This window comes from Solanum verrucosum, unplaced genomic scaffold, assembly GCF_900185275.1.
Source record: "Solanum verrucosum unplaced genomic scaffold, falcon-dt-bn FXZP01000268.1, whole genome shotgun sequence".
Classification (NCBI taxonomy): Eukaryota; Viridiplantae; Streptophyta; class Magnoliopsida; order Solanales; family Solanaceae; genus Solanum; species Solanum verrucosum.
In genome coordinates, this window is record NW_026019957.1 from 972,073 (window position 1) to 994,564 (window position 22,492).

Genomic DNA, 22,492 nt, shown 5'->3' on the forward strand with positions numbered 1-22,492 from the left:
CATAAATGATATCATCATAATCCCAAGCATAGTCTCCAACACAACATAATGCATACTCCAATATTCACAAGACATAGTTCACATGCATAATTACATACCAAGATCATATCATCATAATAGAACCATCACATAAGTAACCTTAAGCTCTACTTGTTCAATGAATAGATAGGATCCCATAATCCTGTCTACACTAAGTATCACTTCTAGGCCACCATGATCATGCATAACATACCTTGACCTGATCCATAGCCAACACTCATAGACAACGCGACAATCATATTTATATCTTATAATAAGTAAAGACACTCATAGCAATAATCCATATCATGCATACATAATTTCATATATCTTCATAACATAAGGAAAACACATCATAACCCATTTATAAGTCTACTTGTGCAATGTATAAGTGAAGCCTCATACCCTCACTCACACTAAGTAAAGCTCATTAAGAAGTCATAAGTATAGTTCATGTTCATAATTCATATAAACCATACATTTAACTCATACTCATCATATCATAAGAGAGACATACCATGCCCACTCTCAAAGTCCACTTGTGCAATGCATGAATGAAGTCCCATACCCCCACTCATACTAAGTATAACCTCTTGAGGAACCATAATACATAACTCATGTTCTTATCGTAATTCATATTCTTATCAGATAGGAAAATAACCTTAATCGACATAGACCATGTGAGCTACATGAAATCCAGTGTCTTACCCCCACACCGGAAAAAAGGTATTCTACTTGCCTAAGGTAGAACTAACATATTTAGCTTTTAAGTGGATCCACTAGCTAAAGACCTATGTGGGCACATAGTTATGGGATAAATAGATTGCTACTAGAAACCCAGACTATTAGCGTAAAAGGTTTCCATCTCATGAGGTCACTTACATTAGGGAGCCGGACTTTTTAACGTAAAAGCTTCCATATCATTTTTCATATCCACTCGGTGCTAATCATAATTCCCTTTAAAAGTCATATTAAGTCTTTACTTAAGTTCATGTTCATGAAAAAATGCACTAGGCACTCCAACCAACATAACATCATAATAGCTCATAGATTCATTAGGTGAGAATGTCTTTTCAACCTTAGAATCATCAACATGTGAGTAAACCTTTCACATAATATTCATAGTGTGTTCATGAGAATAACCTTTCAATCAACACAACAAGCTTATCATAAACATACATAGTTCATGCATAGTCATGTGTAAGGGTGCATATGAGAATTTGCCGTTCAACAACACCTTAGTCACATCATAGTCATGTTCATGCATGAGGGTGTGTGTGCGTGTAATTATCCTTTCAATGACACAACAACAACATTATCATCATGGACAATTCACTTTCTAAGTGTTCATAAAACATGCACATAGCAGCATAGTCATGCATACCCCTCATATCTTGCATTCAAGGATCATGTTAAGTCAACACATCTAGCATTCACCACATGAGACATAGATATAGTCATAACTCAATTACAACATTCATTCCATGTATACACTCATATACTCATATTATAGATCATGTGGATGAAGTCCTTTCACAATAATGCCATATACAATTCAACATACATAATAACTTCCTTCTTTACGCTTTAACATCCACTACAAGAAAACTGTGAATTACCTAGGGAAGTTACTTGGGGATTTTGTCCACAGATTTTTCCTACGGATTTTCATGGAAAAATCTAAAATTCCTAAATTCTATAATATTTTACCTGCGAAAATTATTTTCCCAAGAACCGTGGTTAAATTTGGCGCCATTTTGCGCAAAATATTACCTAGGGAATTATGTGGGAAATTTATCCGCAAAAAATATTTTCATAGCTAAATCCGCAAGTAAATTAATAAAATAAATTCCTTTATTTATTCGTTGAACAATTCCCAGGTAAATCTACCTGCGAATTTTGTTAGGGATAGTTATATGCGGATTCACTTGGAGATTTTCTTACCTGGGATTTATCTATGGATTTTAATTCAGCGAATTTAGTTAGGGATAGTTATATGCGGATTTACTTGGAGATTTTCTTACCTGGGGATTTGTCTAAGGATTTTAATTCTGCAAATTTAGTTGGGAATTTTTTCCTAGGGATTTACCTAAGGATTACATTACCTGGAAAATTACATGGGTATCATTTTATTTGCGGATTCAATTGGAAATTTCTTTTTGGGAATTTGCCTAAGAATTTTATTTAATAATAAATATGAAATAACTCTGGTACTTGAAAAATTTACTTGAGAACTTTGCTCGAATAAATACTTGAAATTTTGTTTCTAGAGATTTAACTTAGTATTTAATCTTAAGAAGTTTATTTGTGGATTTTTTTACAAGAAAAATATTTGTATGTTGAGTTGTGCAGATTTAAAAAGTTTTTGTAAACTTTTAATGTGATTTTAATATATACTAATTATTTATATTTAATAATAATTAGGTTTTCAAAAAAATAGAAAGCGATATTTGTATGCAATATTCTCACGCTAATAAGGTGTTTAGAAGAAAAGGTTTAAAACAGCAATATACATAGACATATATAATTATTAATAACAATATCATATTTTTATAAATTTATATAGGGTGAAAAAAAATTACATTTTTAACTTTGATATAAGAATTAAACTTTGAGTACTAGACTCTCTCCTACTCATGTATGTCTATTAAATTTATTTAATGCTTATTTCAATCTTATATTATCAATAAAAATTAATAATTATAATATACTTTTTATTTAAATCTATTTAAATAGTTTATCCATAGAAAAAATAATATAATTTAGATGACAAAAAGAATGAGTATATCTATTAAAACACACCTTGATTATCGATTGTTTACTTTTCATACCTAAAATATCACCATTGTTCAAGGAGAAAAAGTGAGCAATCGATAGTTGAAGTGTATTCAGATAAATAGTTGGTGATAGTTTTGATAGAAAACTCGCATACATGATACTTCAGTTATGAAACTCGAAACAATAGAATTTTTTAAGTGTGTTTTTGACCATTAACTTTTTTTTAAAAAGGAAAAATTAATTTTTATATTAAAGTTGAGATATATAAATGATTTTCACCATTTACTTTTTTCTAGCAATATCATTAACATTTATTAATTTATTTAAAGTTGATTGTATGTAAAATTCCGTCCCTTATTAACTGTATTTTTTTCGGATAAAAAATTAATTTTATATTCTAATTTAGTGGATGAAAAGTTGTGAGGATTATAATAGTCATTTAGGGTGTGTTTGGAAACATTTTCCGGAAAATGTTTTCCAATTTTCTCATGTTTGGTTAGGTTAAATGTTTTGGAAAATGTTTTCCAAATCAACTCATTTTTCACCCCTACCCTCGACCCCCCCACCCACGCCCTACCAGCCCCCCCCACTCCCACCCACCCCCTTCCAGCCCCCCCACCCCCCCAAAAAAAATTTCAAGTTTGTTTTTAAAAAATATTTTTAACTTCAAAATTTCAATTTTTCACCCCTACCCTCGACCCCCACCACCCCCACCCCACCCACCCCCTACCAGCCCCCACCCCCAAAAAAAAATTAAGTTTGTTTTTAAAAAATATTTTCAATTTCAACAATTATTTTCTACTCTAGTAAAAATAAAAGAAATTTTTCAAAAACATTTTTCATTCATAAATCAAACACTAAAAATCTTTTTCGGAAAATATTTTCTACTCACCAACCAAACATGAGAAAATAAGTGAAAAATAAACTTGTTTTCCAAGAAAACATTTTCTAGGAAAACATTTTCCTTCATACCAAACACACCCTTAGTCTCGTTGTACCACATCGGCTACGGACAATAGCATATTGGACATTATATTGAGCAAATTCTCTTTCCATATCACGTGTAATGTTGATTTAAGTTGGCAGCATTAAAGCATCTTAATTAGATTTACGAAGGATAAGAGCGTTATCATAAATCATTAAAAGAAACAAGAATTAATGATACAAAAAATGAATTAAGAACAATATAATTAATAATAGGGTGGCACCGGGCTGTAATTGTGTATATCCCTGAAAAGTATTGTTCATAAAAAAATTAATATGTAAAATTGAATCAAAAACTAATTACTTGCAGAATTTTTTTCATATGAAAATCTGCAAAAAAATCTTTTTTTTTTCACATAATTTTACCAAAAATTTCTTGCGAACTTTTAATATTTTTGCAAGAAACTTCATAAGTAATTTAGATGGGGTTTTAACCCAGATAATTTATTTGGGGATTTTAAAATCTGCAGGTAATAATTACCTAGGAAGGTTTTACCATCGAATTTCTTTTGGTAGGAAAATCCGCAGGAAACTAGGTTACCTGCGAATTTTCATATATAATCCGCAAATAAATCCCCATGTAATATGCACTTTTCTAGTAGTGATCCTTAACTTATTCATATTAGCTTTTACCATTAAAGCCCTAGGAGTCATCTTCATATTATGAACATTACTCTCAAGCAACACCTCACATGGTCATCATGTAAACCTAACTCTCAAGGTAAACTAACCACATGCTTCATTCTTACTCAATCATAGACATATAGCATCAAGTAAACTAAATCTCAATACTATTTCAACCATGATTCATCATGTAATACCTAATCAAGTTAGTTCATGTCTACACGCTTTGCTCCTAAACAATTCATATCTAGGTGATCTATTCTAAGGCAATTCATCAATCTTAGAAGGTCACATCTAAACCCTCAATTTGCCTCTTTCATGATATAACCCTAGGCCACATCAATTTCACCCTAGAATCTTAGGTTAATAAAGTATACATGTAGAATCATATTAAATTCATGCAATCACATCATAATATATTCACATCCAATCAATTGGACCATCTTGCAACAACATTCATAATGTAAAGAAGAACCATAACTAGGATATGGGAACTCATGGATTCTTGAGGAATTCGAGTTAGAATCATATAAAATCAGTAATACATTCCTAAACAAACATAATTCAACCTTGAAAGGAATCCATGGGGTTGAGTTGAAACCCTAGCTATTTGGGGGATTTTGGAACTTGAAATCATCTTTTGAAAGGGCTCCTTGAATGAAACTTAATCAAGGATGAAGACTACCATACCTTTTGAAGATTTCCACACGAAATTTGAAGAAGAAAGGCTGCTCCTTGACCCTAGACTTGACCTTGATCTTGTTCTTCAATGGAGGTTTCTAGATAGAAGATTTTTGGAGAGAAGGGGTGGTTATAATTTGGGTTCTTGAGATATAATGAGTTAATAGGGTGTTTTATGACTTAAAGTACTTTATATATATATATATATATATATACCACCCCTACTTAAAGCAACTTAAAAATGAATTACCTAAGTTAACCAACCTATTGGCCACGACTTGACAGAATTGTAGACCTTGAATCACGCCCACCACTCACAGATCGTGAGTGGACCTATGGGTCGTGCTGCTAGTCCATAGGTCAGAACTGAGGCTTGTTTTTGAGGGCCTGACCTACGACCCTAACCTACGGGGCGTGGGTCCACCTACTGGCCGTAGGTGGCCCTCTTTTGGGAAGTTTTTGAGTTCTTTGGGGTTTTGGGGGTTAGGCTTTAAGGTCCTCCTCAAGGACCCTTGGGGGGTCGTACCTTGACATTTAACCTTTAACACCTCAACCTAAGCTTGGAAAGTCGTTTTACACTTCTAAACCCCACATCCAACTTAATAACACACTCGTAAGGTTCTAGTTCCACCTACTAGTTTTCCAGGTAGTTACACTGAATGTCGTAGGATGAAGGTCTGTTGTGAAATGGGGGTTTAGAGCTCGTAATTTGACATTATGTTTTCGTGCAAGCCGTTGTAGCGGAATTATTCCCGCCAAGGCGGGGCCGCCATAGAGGGACAGTCGCGATTTAGGTAAAAAATAAATCCCAAAATCATTTTATTCTGCAAGTTTCGACTTTGAGAGCTAGGAGACGACCTCGGGTGCTTTCTTGACAATTTTCCACCACTCTTGAGGCTAAAGGTAAGGTTTTAACTCCACGAATCTATTTTTTGATCCGTAGAATATAAATTCATGGGTGATTATCGATGAGGGAGGGTTTTGATTCAGAAATTATGGTGGAAAAAACTCTAATCTGGGTATTAGGATCATGGGTTTGGTCTAGGGTTATTGAGTTTGTTATAATCTGGATAATTAGACCTTTGATTGTTGATCCTTGCGTATATTAATTGTCTGTAGACCTAGAACAAGCGAAAAGAATCTGAAAAGGAAGATACAAGCTTGGATTCGAGGTAGGTGATGGTTTTGATTTCATGTTGGTTTGATATATGTTTGTAATTGTTGATTATAATGCATGTATGTATGCGAATGTTGCATTATTGATCACCCTAATTGTAAATGAGGATAATTGAATAATTATATGTCATGAATCACCTCTTGTTGAATGATTTTGAGAATATACATTGTGATTGTGGTTTGTTAAATGGATCGGGTATTACGTTCTGACACACTAACTTGGATCGGTTGCCATGTTTCGGCATAAATATGGGATCGATTGTCATGTTCCGGCATAAACATTGGATCGGGTACCAAGAACCGGTACACTAACATTTTGGGTTTGGGTTCCATGAGAGGATCATTGAATTGGATTCTGTGAGAGGACCATTGAATTGTATTGTGTATCTACTTATGTTGATTACGTTAATATCTATTGGTGATTGAGGTTGAAAGACTGTTTGTTGTTCTAAAATGATAACCAATATGTATTACTTAGAACATGGAATGCTACATTGATCCTGAAAAAATGACTAATATTGTATATGTTTGGTATATGCATGTTTTATAATGTTGTGGTTACTTACATGTGTTTCACTTATTGGGATAATCGTGTGATCCTACCAGTACATTGTCGTTGTGTACTGATACTGTACTTGCTTATTCTTTGTTGAGTACAGGGCATCTTGTTCTTTATTGAGTACATGGCATCTTCAAGCAACTATTGATTGACCTCAGCTAGGTGACTATTGAGCGTGACCGAATTCAAGAGTGAGCCAGTTCTTTCAGGTTGCCATAAATCTCTTTTGTTTAGGTCCACTCTCTTCAGACTCAAACTATTTGTTAAAGCTGTTTGTTTAGTTTCGGGGTTGTGCTCATTTTTCTTAGACTTGTCGTTCGTAGAGTTTTGGTACAATGACTTTTACGTTCTAGGGGTTGAATTTCCGCATTAGTTTGGTTAGTTAATTGTTTAAACCTTTGGAGTTTATGGGGACTCCATTTTTATTATAATTTAAACCTGCTTTCGTATCTTTAAATGCCTTAGTTTTTACTTAAGTTGTTAGTTGGGCTGTAGTAATGGTTCTCCCACTGGTGGGTTAGTGTGGGTGACAATCACGATGGTCTGGGTCGTGACAAAGTTGATATCAGAGCCCTAGGTTCATTGATCTCATTGTACCAAAACGAGTCTAGTAGAATCTTGCGGAAGGGTACGAAGACGCCCGTGCTTTTCTTCGAGAGGCTATAGGACTTTAGGAAAAACTAACCTCCTTCTACTCCTTCGTGCTATAACTTGAATCCAATTGGTATCTGGGTGATACAAATTTCTATCTTTCCTCCTTCACTCTATGGTCCGAACTAAGGCAACAATAGTGGTAACACTATCACTAGAAAGAGAGAATATGTATAGACTATCGACAGTTGAATAGGGTTACCATTCGGAACAAGTATCCATTGCCTCAGATAAATAATCTTTTGACCAGTTGCAAGGTGCATCAGTATACATTTTGCTCTTGTACTGAGAGACCGGAAATGGTCATCTATGAAACAAACTAATTTAGAAATCGAGCTTGTCTGTGAGTTGAAACTTGAAAAACAGTGAATGCGTGTTCCTTGTTGTCTGAATTAACTGTGAATGTTGAAGTTGTATTTGCTTGGATGTGATGATATGATTATGTGCACAATAAGTGTGAGTTTGAATTTTGATATGTGCAATATGCTGGCTGAATTGATTGAAACTATGTAAGTTGTAACTGGTGAGTATCGTGAAACTTGTTGTGAAAAGAAGGTCACGACTAAGTTCGATGCAGGGTCTAGATAATGTATGATGTGATTTGTAAGAAAGATCTGGGCGTGTCTTGCGCTTCAATAAGTGTCTGGGTGTATCCCGGGGATGTGTGGATTATGGTGTTGAATTAATGAGAATGAGTTGGATTGTGTATCATTGGATTGACTCGGGGTAGAAAATGATTATCCTAGTTTAGCAGATTATCCTAAATTGCTCAGTAAAGCTGAAACATGTTGGGAGATTTAGAAAAGGGAAAAAAAAACCCAAAAAAATTTAATGCCTGGGTACTGTTTCCGTTGAGCCGCTTGGGCGAGATTTTTCCGCCAGTGCGAGGTTTGCCAGAGCAGAAATTCCCCGCCAGAGCGGGATAGGGCGAGACAAAACCTCAGCCCTGTCTCCTCTATTTTTTCCAGGTCTCCTTATATAACCCGAATTGAATTCGAACTAACCCCTGCAATCCAATCAGTGTTCAGCAATCGAGGATAGACTATAAATCCTTGTAATAAATCGAATGCTGTAAAAAATAGCAGAAAAACTGGCATCCATGTGATAACAAAAACAAAAGAGGTGTGCAAAATTTTCTAAGTGTGAATTTTGGTTGACTTATTGGGGCATGTAGTTTCAAGGGAAGGGGTAATGGTAGATTCTCAAAAGATTGAAGCAGTCAGGAATTGGGTCCGACTTAGTTCTGTGACTGAAATTAAGAGTTTTATGGGGCTTGCTAGCTACTATCGTTGCTTGTGAAATGATTAAGGTCAGATTTGCAGCTTCAAGTTTATAGGTGACAACATTCAAGAAGTATTGGTAATGGACAGTTAGATAATGAACACCATTACTTTGGAAAATGCATTTAATATTGTTGTCATAACATGTATGGGTTGTTTAGCGAATGATGAATTTAAGTTATGTCATTTGAGGTTAGAAGTTATACTACGATTTCATGGACTGTTTGTATATCAAGAAGATGCTAGGATACGATTGCTCCAATAACAACTAGGATTACTTGGTTATTAAGTGTGTTACAATTATAGAGAACCTGGGCATATGAGGAGGAATTTGGCAAGGTTGTAGAGACCGGGGAAATGGTAATGCGGGTAGAGGAGTAGTAAATCCAGGCAAGGAGGTTGCCCGTCAAGATGACAAGGCTCAGTTTTATGCCTTTCCGGGCAAGACCGAGGCTGAGGGTCTGATGCAGTGATCACAAGAACTATTATTGTTTGTGGACGGATGGCTAATATGTTATTTGATCCGGGTTCTACTTATTCTTATGTGTCCGTGCGATTTGCCTCTGAATTTGATATGATTTATGATATACTCGATGCCCACATCCATGTTTCTATCCCAGTTGAAGAGTCAGTCATAGTAACCCATATATATCGTTTTATCCTGTTGTGTTTATGGATTTTCAACTTTGGGTTGATTTGGTTATGCTGGATATGACTGACTTGGTATAATCTTAGGCATGACTTGGTTGTCTCCCTATTATGTTGTGCTTAATGGTAACGCTAAGTCGGTAACTCTAGAGAACCCAGGTAGGGAAAGGTTAGAGTGGGAAGGGGGTACAAGCCTAAGTCAGGTAAGGTCATATCTATCGTACGGGGTAGGAAACTAGTGGGGCGGGATTGTTTGGCGTGATTGGATCATATTTAGGATGTTACGATCGAATCCCCATCTATTGAGTGTATTCCTGTGGTGTCAGAATTTAGAGATATTAAAGCTCAAATCCAGGAGCTTCTTGATTAAGGTTTCATCCCTCCTTGTGCTTCCTCGTGGGGTGTTTCTGTCTTTTTTGTTAAGAAGAAGGATGGTAGTATGAGGACTGTTGATTTTATCTTAAGCTATAAAGGGGTGGATTAATACCGGGATGACAAGCTTATGGATAAAGAAAGTCCCATTGAGTATACTTGGGTGAAGGCCTTTGAATTTGATGGGTATACCTGAGTTTGAGGTGTTGTGTTGATGAAAAGTTTGACTTTGTGGTGATAGTCGGGGCTGACTGAGCCTAAGGGTAATAAGAGTTTGTGATGAAATGCAACTATATAATAAGATTGGTTGGGAACTATTGAAATAGTCTTGAGAAATAAGTGTACAGACATTAGCTCGAGTGTGATGATAAGTGCTTGGTTCTTGTTTTTGAGCTTAGTAATGAGTATGATTGAAATTTTAGCGAAATATATTGTAAGATCGATGGATATGCAATCAATGATAAACGAAGATCCATGAATTCATAAACATCTTCAAGGTACAAACTAATGTTGATAGAGAAATGGATTGTGTTATATGGTGGAAATTACAATTCAATTTTATTCATTGTAAGTCTACATTTGTGGTGATGTATTTTGCCAAGGTATGAATTGTCAAGGTGAGAAATGATCAATTGTATTCGGTATGGAGCATTTGAAAGGACTTACACCTGGGTTGAGTCGTAAGTTTACTACTATTGATTATTAAGTACCTAAGAAAGGTTTCATTTTAAAAGTGTTGGTTTATAATAAGGTAAATGGTCGGAGTGTTTATGATGGTTGTTGGTATTGTGAGTATGATTCACTAGCTATGCTCTCGTGTATTTTCACTTTTGTGGGTGGATCACTAGTGGTGGATCAGGGGTACCAAATCTTGTGATGTTCTCTTGGTTGAGTGGGAAGATTGGGAAGATTTGATTATTTCGAATGACATAATTGGTGTTGTCTTGGAGTTGTTAAAGTATTTTAGTGGTTCGACATGTACCACTTGCTTATGAGAATTCATAGAAGAGCTACCCTGTGTGATCATGGTTGTCCGACAATCTTAATATTCGTCTAGTCGTTGAGGTCATGTATTGATTGTGTGCGGATGAATGCGAGGATCATTGGGTCTAATTCTACTGTTCTTAAGGGTAATCTACAATCATAATTGCTAAATCTAGCATTCGATAGTATGATTAGAGGGTTGTATGCTTGGACATATCCCTCGATGAGTATCTGATATCTAAAGATCAAATTTTGTAACTTAAGCTCATGAAAATTTATGTTGTGAGAAGGAGATGTTGATAAGAACTATGATTGGTTGAGTATTATGAGTGTGTGTTGGTTGGTTCAGGTCCACCTCTAATTGTAGCGAGTATTGATTTAGAATTTTATCATGCTTATGTGAGAAAGGATTAGTCCTGATGATTGTGTCAATGTCCTTGATAACATGTGGCAGACGTGTTTACGATCAACTTTGGTTGTTATTGAGAATAAATTTTGTTGTTAGTTAAGTTTACATACAACAATAATTAGCACTCGGGTATTGTAATGACTTCATTGATGCATTGTATGAGAGGATGTGTAGATCACCCATACAATGGTTTGGGGCTGAAGATGTAAAACCTTTGGGAGTTGATTTGGTGAATGGTTATCAAGATAAGGTGAGAAGTATCCAAGCTAAGCTTCTAGCAACCCAGAGTCGACAGAAAAAGTATGCAGGACAAGTATCCTTAGTGATTTGATGATTCAAATACTACTCTACTCTTACTTTAGCCAGTCTTTCCTAGTTGATCACTCGGGGACGAGTGATGGGTAAATTGGTATCTATTGTAACGACGTGATTCCATCGTTAGGGAAAAGCCAATGGGAAAAGAATTGGACTAGAAAAACTTTTGAGTAGTAACTTGAAATTTCCTAGCCTAATTCAAATTTGGACGAAATCAGAGTCAGGTGAGTCTAGGGAAATCTGGTAATGAATGAGAAGTGTAATAATGAAATTGATTGCGTAAGTGGATAACTAAGACATTAAGAAATCCATATGACTTTACGAAATTGAATTCGGGCAAGTAGAACTCCCGAAATTGATCTTAGCGTGAACGAGTGTTTCTGAGTGTCGTGGGATGAAGGTGTGTTGTGAAATGGGGGTTTAGAGCTCTTAATTCGACATTTTGTTTCCGTGCAAGCCGTTGTGGTGAAATTATTCTCGCCATGCAAGGGCTGTTGTGGCGGGCTGGGGGTTGCCATAGCGGGACAATCGCGATTTAAGTCGGAAATATACCCCAAAATCGTTTTATTCTGCAAGTTTCAACTTTGAGAGCTAGGAGACAACCCCAAGTGCTTTCTTGACAGTTTTCCACCATTCTTGAGGCTAAATGTAAGGTTTTAATTCCCCGAATCCATTTTTCGATCCGTAGAATGTAAATTCGTGGGTGATTATCGATGGTTGAGGGTTTTGATCTGGAAATTATGGTGGAAAAATCCCTAATTTGGGTATTAGGATCTTGGGTTTGGTCTAGGGTTATTGGGTTTGTTATAATTTGGATAATTAGACCTTTGATTGTTGATCCTTGCATATATTAATTGTTTGTAGACCTAGAACAGGCGGAAAGAATCCGGAAAGGGAAGATTCAAGTGTCTTAGGGGATTCAAGCTTGGATTCGAGGTAGGTGATGGTTGTGATTTCATGTTGGTGTGATATATGTTTGTAATTGCTGATTATAATGCATGTATGTATGCGAATGTTGAATTATTGATCACCCTAATCGTAAATGAGGATAATTAAATAATTATATGCCATGAATCATCTCTTGTTGTATGATTGTTAGAATATACATTGTTATTGGGGATAAGGGTCTAAAAAATATCCCAACTTTGATCGAATTTGTTGTTGCTATACTAAACTTTCATGAGGACCTATTACCTCCCTAGACTATTTGTGAAAACAAAATTTGATTGTAATTATTAAAATTATATAGACTCTGATATAATATAAAACATTAATTATTATGTCTCGTGTAAAATATGATTCCACCTTGTTCATTGTTAGATTAGTGTTTTAGGGGGGTGTTCAAAGAAAACAAACAAACCCCATCAAATTGATAAACCAAGTCAAATCAAGATTTTTTTTAGTGATTTAGTTTGATATTGAAAAAAAAACAATAATCATAATATTTGATTGGTTTGATTTTAATTTTTTTATAAAAAAAGTCAAATAGAAATTAAACTAAACAGATATTTATTCTTGAATATTAATCTTGAGTTTGGTCTATCGTATTTTAGCACTCAATTAAGGGACCAAGCTAGTTAATTTAACCTGTATAATTTTTCAATGTTTTAAACAAGTTTTTGTTGAAAGCATATAGTAAAATCTTTAGTTACAATTTCATGAATTTGAATCAAAGAGTTTTAAGAAAATAAAGTATTAATTGGGAAGAAATAATTAGTTAAAATTATATGGACGTTTACAATCTATATCACTAGAAACAATTGATCCAAAATTAGGCGTCTTAAATCTACATTATTAAAAATAATTGATAAAAAATTATGTGTCCACCATATATTCGGAACTAAAATATATTAGCTTTAGTTTTTATGGAAATATTTGAATAACAAAACGAAATTGTTTGGATCAAAATTAGACTTCTACACCACTAAAATGAATATATTGTATCTTTTTTTAAAACAAAAAAATTTATTAATAGACATGAATGGTAACAAAGTCAACAATAATTAATAAAATGAGTTTACACACAATTTTCATATCTTTATATAAACCACCACATTTTCATAGCTTTAATTTACACACAATATATTATCAAGAAAATGTTGTCACTTGGTATTTATATTATTGGATCTTTACTTGTTATAGCCATTATACATTATTGGAGGTACCCTAAAAGCAATGGAAAACTCCCACCAGGTTCAATGGGTTGGCCACTAATTGGTGAGACTATTCCATTCGTTGCACCAAATACATCATTTGACATTTCTCCTTTTGTGAAGGAGAGGATGCAAAGGTAAAATAACAAATTAAAAGTTAATATTATCATTATGTTCTTTATAATTACATTTTGTTATAGCTGTCAAAAATATTCCAACAAAATGTCGTCATTATAGAGATGCTTGATGACAAGAGAGATGTGATCATATGACAATCAATGTCCACCTCAAATCCAAAAATTATGGGTTTGAATCATCAAGGAGTAAAAAAGATGGGAGCTTCACTGATTCGGGATTGATCTCTATATACTCTCTTTATCTGATCAATTTATGTGTCATATATTCTTTTTAATTTGTTTAATAGAATAGCATGCTTTATTTTTGGCATAATATATAAACATGCTCTTTAACTTAGCTTCATCTAGCATATGTGCCCTCCAACCTTGGGTGTGCATCAATAGTCACTTAGACTTCTATAAAATTGAACTAGTAGACACACACGTCCTACTTGTTGTCCTAAGTGGCAATTCACTTCCTATGAGGCATCATAAGTGGTGTCATTCATGTCCTATTAGGCATCATAAGTGGTGCCCTACGTGTACTATGTCACATAGGACACGTGTGTCTACTTGTTTAATTTTATACAAGTTTAAGTGCTTACTTGTGCACATCCAAAGTTGAAGGGGATTGATGCCAACGGCTGCCAAGTTAAAAGATATATTTATGTATTATGCCTTTATTTATATATATATAGAAACAATTTAATGTTGAACGTCTCATTCTACACTTGATGAGATGATTTATAAACACACAAATATCTATGACTTATTTTAGAAAACAAATTTCAAAAGTCTTTTTTTTTATTAAACTGCATGCTCAGTCACCATCACATAATTAGAAGACATAATACATAGGCATGACCCTTAACTTGGCTTCAGCTAACAACTATACCCTCCCACTTTGAGTGTACACAAGTAAGCACTTAAATTTGTATAAAATTGAACAAATAGACACACGTGTCCTACATGGCATAATACACGTAGAAAGCCGCCACCTAGGACACAAAATTGTCATGTAGAACGAATATATCTATTTGTTCAATTTTATACAAGTTTAATTACCTATTTGTGCACACCTAAAGTTAAAATTCATAGTTGTCATCTGATGTCAAGTTAAAGGTTATGGTTATGTATTATGCCTAATTAGAACAAAGGGATCTAATTGCGGCTTCACAGTGTATTTATCATACTTTTTTTTTCCTCAAAAAGAATGTCAAACTTTTTTTATGTAGATATGATTTAACTTTAAATTTCTCATTTTATACTTAATAAGATGATTTATAGTCACACAAATGTCTATAATTTATTTGAGACTATAAGTTTCTAAAGTATTTCTTTCTTTCTTAAACTACATGCACATACACCACATAATTAATTGGAATACATTGATCTAAGCACGAGTTCATAGGCCTGACATAACTTAGTAAATCGGAAACAAACGTTATATATATGTTAAAAATAAAATAACTTAATATACGTTTCACATCCCACTTATCTCTCAGCTCGAAACTCACAACATCTAAATTCTTAATCAGGTATGGGCCGATATTTCGAACTAGTTTGGTGGGATATCCAATTATAGTATCCACAGACCCTGATTTTAATTACTTCATCTTCCAACAAGAAGGGCAATTGTTTCAAAGTTGGTATCCACATACTTTTGAAGAGATTTTTGGAAGGCAAAATGTTGGATCTTTACATGGTTTTATGTACAAGTACTTGAAAAATATGGTGCTAAATCTTTTTGGCCCTGAAAGTTTGAAAAATATGCTGCATGAGGTTGAAAAAACTACAAATAATAACTTGAAGAGATGGTCAAGACAAAAGAGTGTTGAGATGAAGGAAGCAACAACCAAGGTAAGTAGTCTAAATTCCAGGGTAATTTCAGAGATGGTCACTCGACTTTCATTCTATAACGTAGAAATTCACTAAACTATATTTTATAACAAAAAAAAATTACTGCTTGGACAAGGTAAGTAGTCTAAATTTCAGAGTAATGCATTAGTTAAGAAGTCATATTAAAAATAGAGGAGAAAAGAATCATAGCAACAACAAAAAAAATATGGTCACCAAGCAAAAGATCGGAGGGAAAAAACAATAAATAATAATAAATACAAGACTAAAATAGTAAGAGCCTGTTTGGATTGACTTAAAAGTTGGTCAAACTTATTTTAAAGTTATTTTTAGCTTCTGAGAGTGTCTGACAAAGTTAAAAATAACTTAAAATAAATATAAAATAACTTTAAAAAGTTATGAAAAGTAGATACACCTCTATTTTTCACTTTTTTTTAACTTAAAATTATTTAAGTTTGACTTTTAAAAACTACTTTTTTTAAGCTAAACCAAATGGGCTCTAAGAGACTAATAATAATAGGCTTAAGTCATCGACAATCCCTTAAGATTATCCGCATAATTCGCTTAGACACCTCAACTAGGACTTGTACCAATTGAACACCTAAATTGTGCAAAACATGTACCTATTAAACACAAAACACTGATATGGCAAAAATCGTGTTATGCACTTTCTTGGAGCGCTTGAAGAAATTCGAATAGTGTTTTAAAAAAAAAAATACATTTTTCTTCTTTTATTGACACTTGACACTTTAATTAATTTATTTTTTTTCCTTCTTTCATTGACACTTTTTTTTATTTATAAAAAGCACCCCACCCCCTTCTTCTTCATATTTTTAGTTTCCAAAGTTTTCTCCATTTTAGCTCCAACTCTTTTTTTAAATATTTTTTTGTTTTACCTTTTTCCTTTCAAATCTAAATCAACTAATTGAATGTATGAAAAAAGAAGAAAGAAGATAAATGATTTTTATGCATCAGAAAAAGAAAAAAAAATAGCCGATATTCGTCTATCACTATTTTTGAACAAATATTACTACTCAAATTAAAATGTAAATCCACTAAATTCATCAAAAATGATATCCAAAAATTTGGTAGAATTAATTTTTGAGCTATCAATTTCTTTTTGTCATCAATCTAAAATGAGTATCCTCTGGTCAATTCCCTTTCTCCTTTACTCTTATACCATTCTTTCTCTATGACGTATTAGTATGAAAATATATATATTTTTTAAAAGGTTAATCTTCAAGTTATTTAAAAAGAAATTGAATTTCATAGTTTGGGAAAGAATATATCTAGGGAAGAAGATGAAGATAAAAGGGGGTTGGGAGGAGGTTGGGTAGGGCTGGGGCTGGTAGAATATATTGATATTTTCATTTTTTTTTAAAAAAAATTAGATATAAAATGTGTTTGAAATAATTTTATACAAAAAAAATAATTTTTCTATTATTTTGGGGTCCCAATGCCACGTGTTATTTTTTTTAATTAGTCAGGTTGCCATGTCAGCGCAAAACTCTTCATATTTTTTGTCTATTATAAAATAATGTCTAATAGGAATAATTTTTGAATAGTTAAAAGTGTTCAATAGGTACTAGTCTTAGTTGAGGTATCTAAGTGAATTATGCAGATAACTTTAAGGGATATACCTCAAAGAGGTTGTATTTTGTTTGAAAATGATATTTGAATTCAAAGAAAAATATTTTATATTTTTTCAGATGATATTTGATCTAACTGGAAAGAAACTTATCAGCTATGATTCTGAGAACTCTACAGAGAATGTGTGTGAAGATTTTGCTACTTTTATAAAGGGATTAATTTCCTTCCCTTTATGCTTTCCTGGAACTGCCTATCACAAGTGTTTACAGGTATTTCTGAGTTTGATTTCTATACACTAATAATATCATAATAATTACATATAATCTCTAATAAAAAGTAATCAGTAACCTGAAAAATAAAATAAGTTACCAACTATAAAAGTTAAAAATAAAGTGATAGTATAAAAGTTCTTTACTTTATCAATATTTATATTATATATTCTCTATAGCAATATTTTATTATAACATCCAAAAATATAGACAAAATAATATTATTATAACGATGTTTGACTAAATTTATACTAGTCGTGATTGAACTAACTGTTGAAGGTGTTCATTAGGGAAGAAAGAAGATAATGAAGATGCTCAAGAGAATGCTAGAGGAAAGGAAATCACAACCAAGAAAAGAACAAAGTGACTTCTTTGATTATGTATTAGAAGAACTTCAAAGTAAAGACACAATTCTCACTGAGGCAATAGCTTTGGATTTGATGTTTGCGTTGCTCTTTGCTAGCTTTGAGACAACCTCTTCGGCTATAACTTTGGCTATTAAATTTCTTCATGAACATCCAAAGGCTTTGAAAGAATTAACAGTAAGTAAAACCATAATCTTCTTCATCAATTGAACAACATATGCACTTACTTGACAAAGTCGGATTCAGAATTTGAACTTTTTATAATAATGATATCAAGTGTTACAATAATTTCTCTAAATAACAATCAAACATTCCTCAAATGTTCAGGAGGAACATGAGGCAATAATTAGAAGAAGGGAAAATGCATCTTATGGACTTACATGGAAAGAGTATAAATCAATGAAGTTCACATTTCAGGTATTTAATCTAAATTACAATATTGTTCCTTCCAACTCTAAATAAATTATCAGAAATTAATTAGTTTCATTGAAAATGTAGTTTATCAATGAAACAGTCAGATTGGCAAATATTGCTCCTTTGATTTTCAGGAAAGCACTTAAAGACATCAACTTCAAAGGTATGTAATTAAAAGACATTAAAATTCATTACCACTTAGTTATTGTGAACAAGAAATCAAGATTTACTCAAGGGAGACATATCTTAATATAATAAGGATTTAATTTATAGAGGTGTCAAAAGATGTTAACCGAGGGGAAGGTGTAAGGCACTCCTCAATTTATTCAAGGGAGACATACCTTCATTAAAAAAAATGAAACATATATACCATATTTGTCTAACAAATGATGCATATATATATATATATATATATATATATATATATATATATATATATATATATTCACTGTCTAATAAATTGTGCATATTTACTGAACTAAAAAATATAATTCTAAAGCGATTTTTAATGCCAAAAATGCCATGCAATTTTGAAAAATAACCTCATCCATATTTTTACCCCTCCAGACTCGGCCCAACTAAGGAAACTCAATTTATATTTTATTTAGTCATCACCCTATGATAGTGATGATGATATTGCTTAGTTTGTTATGCTATATGTATTTAAAAAACAATACTAATGATAACAATAACTTTGCAGAAATATAAACAACAAAGTTTAAATCATGTAATTAAAAATAGAAATTAATAACATCAACGGAAATTAATAATTGTATATTGTATGAGACAAAAGGGAAGGAAAATCGAGCACTGAATGCACAGTGTCCCCTTAAGAAATTATTCCCCTCTAATATCCGAGACTTAAAGGAATAGATCCTTCCAAGATAGAACGATTCTATTCACCAATGTATTGATACAAAAAACAATGGTGTCAAGGAGCCACTTAACGGGAGTAAAGTACACGGATAATTTAATTGTACAAAAGAAGAAGAAGAAGTTCAGAAATTTCGTAAGTGAAAAGTCTAAGGAATCACAAGTATTTATAGACAGGAAGCACTATTTCCAAAAGTTTGCAACCTTTCAGAAACCACACGACCGTTCATGAAAGTTTGCAACCTTCCTGAACAGTCATGACGGTTCTTGAAAGTTACAACCTTTCAGAACAATCATTTCAAATAGTGGAAAATTCAAATAAAACGAGAAAGACGTTTTAAAACACGAGTCGAGTTGGATTGGGTCATTTTGGTTAATTAATTAAATAATTAAAATCAATTAGGACATTACTTAAGTAATTAAAAACTTTGTCCAAAAAATAATCTAGCCAAAGTTGTAGCCGAGCGACGATAGCGCGAGGGGTCCCTCTTTCCAACCCTTTTAACAACTAGTAGAAGTGTTTCCTTATTTAAACACTTGAACTTTTCTTTCCACCACCAATGAGGGAGAATTGCTTTTTACTAATTAAAGCATAAGAGAACACTTCATAATTTCTCCTTTAATCTTCCCTCCATATCCCATTAGTTCTTACTATATACCCAACATAGCCGAACAAGCATCCCAGTCTAAGTCAATAGAGTGATACCTAAATATAGAAGAAGAATTGTACAAAAACTAAAGACTACTCTCAAATAAAAGTATTTGTGAGAGTGATCCATAAATTAACAGGTTATTAATCAGTCCAAACATGAAAACTCATGCTACCTCACTTACTTCTATACACTGAATATATAAAAGAAATATTATCAGTAAGTCACATTAAAGATAGTTAAAGATAACGTTTAAGAATCAGAGAAGGGCCTAAAATGCCCCTCAAGTATTTAAACTGGAACAAATCATCATCCATCCACCTTTTGGCTCAAAAATACCCTGATGTCTAACAAATCATACGCATTAGGTGGATGAAGGGTAATGTTGTACCAAATCTCATAGTTTAAGGGCATTTTAGGCCCTTTCCGTTAAAATAATTTGAAATTACTTAATATATAAGCTCACATGATTGACTTGATTTTGAATTTCATAGTAAATTTAAAATTGTAAAAAGGTTAGACATCTACTCTCTACACTACTCCCTCCCCGTCCCTTCACTTCCTATCTCTTCCATTTTATTTTATTTTATTAAATTTATGACAAACATGAGAGAGAGAGAAAAAGGAGGAATATAATGATGCATTTATATAGAAATAATTAGTTCAATAAAAAATGACTTAATTAAGAAAATATGTACAAATATTATATTTTTCTTTTGTGTGTACCCAAAATTAAAAATAAAAGAATAAAAATAATCATTTATCTTATCCCCTTCCTCATCCCATCATGACAATAATACTAATTAAAAGAATATAAATATGTGAGTTCATTTCAAGTTTAGTCCCGGATATCCTAATTAAGAATAAGAGATTAAAAAAAAATTAAAGGAATAAAAAAGAAAATGAACAAGACATTTGAATAATTGAGAGAAAATTTTATATTAATGAAAGTAATAATTATTTTAGATGAACAATCAGTGGGGGTAAGTATGGATTATAGTTGGATCCCCATTTATGAGTTGGGTTACGTTATAATAAATTGGGGTTGATTTAAAATAGGCCAATAGGAAGATATCATGAAATTAATTATTTTTTCAATATTATTTTCCATTGTATCGGGTCAAAATATGAATCATAAGTGGTTTTATAGAAAACATGATTTTTTTAAAATATCATTTTTATTATTTATTTGAGAAGGGTTTAAATTTGGACCAATCACATTAAGCAATATAATAAATAAATATTTAATAATTTTACTTTAAGAGAGCTATTAAAAATAAGGGTAAATATGAGTCAAATGATTAACATCGAGGGTATTTTTGAGCTGAAAGGTGGACGTCTAGGGCCGATAGTTGGATAGAGGGTAGTTTTGTACCAATTCAAATACTTGAGGGGCATTTTAGACCGTTCTCCAATTTAAGAACATGTTAAATTATATTTATCATGTAAAAAACTCATTATATTATTATTAGAATAAAATAAATAACTATATATAATAAACTTTTGTGAGATGCAGGATATACCATTCCAGCTGGTTGGGCAGTTATGGTGTGTCCTCCAGCTGTCCACTTAAATCCTGTCAAATATGAAGATCCACTTCAGTTCAATCCATGGAGATGGGAGGTGAGTTATTCGTTGAAAAATTATATTATGATTTGATATAAAAAATATTTAAAAAATCAACCATATATTTGGAGTGTCATATATCTTCTTAGTGTTTTTTTTTTCTTAGAAATTATAATGAATTGTTGAAATTGCTTACAGGGAATAGAACTAAATAGAGCATCTAGGAATTTTATGGCATTTGGAGGTGGCATGAGATTTTGTATTGGAGCAGACTTTGCTAAGGTGCAAATGGCTGTCTTTCTCCATTGCTTTGTGACCAAGTACAAGTAAGTTATACAAAATATATAAATTGATTAAAGGAATTTGAAAAGAATTTATATAAATATATGCCCGATATGGAGAGGCGTGATACGATCATTATATACATATCTTTAATTTAAAAATCTTCATTATCATTAGGTGGGAGATAATCAAAGGAGGAGATATAGTACGAACTCCAGGTTTACAATTTCCAAATGGTTACCACATCAAAATCTTTGAAAAATATGACTAAAGGTACTTACAATGGTAAATTCAGAAACAGCCGTTGAACAAAAGTTATTATTAAGCTCATGAACTCACTAATGTGAATGTAGATCCGCCTTTAATTTTGTTATCTATAAGTGCATGTTTTTAAGTTATTAATATAGTTAATTCGTAGTTTATGTATGAATAATGCATTTAAAATGCATGTCAATCTAGAAATTACTCTATCGACGCCTATAATAATACCTTATGTAATATTGCTATATATGTTAGATGGGAGTTGTTCTACTAATATGAAAGTATTTTGTATTTACTTCTCTCTTTCTTAATTTTTTGTGTTTTACGATATTATGAAAGTTCATCTATATAACAATCATACCAGTTTCTTATTTTAAAGGTGTTATATATAATTTTTAACGAAGTAACCCCATTCACTGTATATGGCTACGCTATTGATATCATGGACATGTGAATTTACCTTACATTTGCTTTTGTCTTATTACTTAAATAGTTTGGAAACACTGAGCTTTTACTTTCCTAGAGTGTCATATAAATCAAAGGGGTGTTTATGTAACTGTATATGTGACAAAAAAAAAAAGTCGTATCAATAGGTAAAATATCAACATTGTAAATTG

The 22,492-nt window shown here is 32.6% G+C and overlaps 1 protein-coding gene across 2 annotated transcripts; it reads left to right on the plus strand.

The window, feature by feature from the left end:
* The first annotated feature begins 13,562 nt into the window (after positions 1 to 13,562).
* On the plus strand, positions 13,563 to 21,885 carry LOC125814455 (cytochrome P450 87A3-like). 2 transcript variants are annotated; one of them, XM_049493901.1, is made up of 9 exons: positions 13,563 to 13,769; positions 15,287 to 15,608; positions 17,315 to 17,464; positions 17,755 to 18,006; positions 18,157 to 18,246; positions 18,328 to 18,406; positions 21,277 to 21,389; positions 21,531 to 21,658; positions 21,792 to 21,885. In XM_049493901.1, the coding sequence occupies exons 1-9, from the start codon at positions 13,576 to 13,578 to the stop codon at positions 21,883 to 21,885; spliced, it is 1,422 nt and encodes a 473-aa protein (XP_049349858.1). In that variant the 5' UTR covers positions 13,563 to 13,575. The 2 variants fall into 2 exon arrangements, with proteins under 2 accessions (XP_049349858.1, XP_049349857.1); XM_049493900.1 differs by having other exon boundaries at positions 21,283 to 21,389.
* Positions 21,886 to 22,492: the final 607 nt, after the last annotated feature.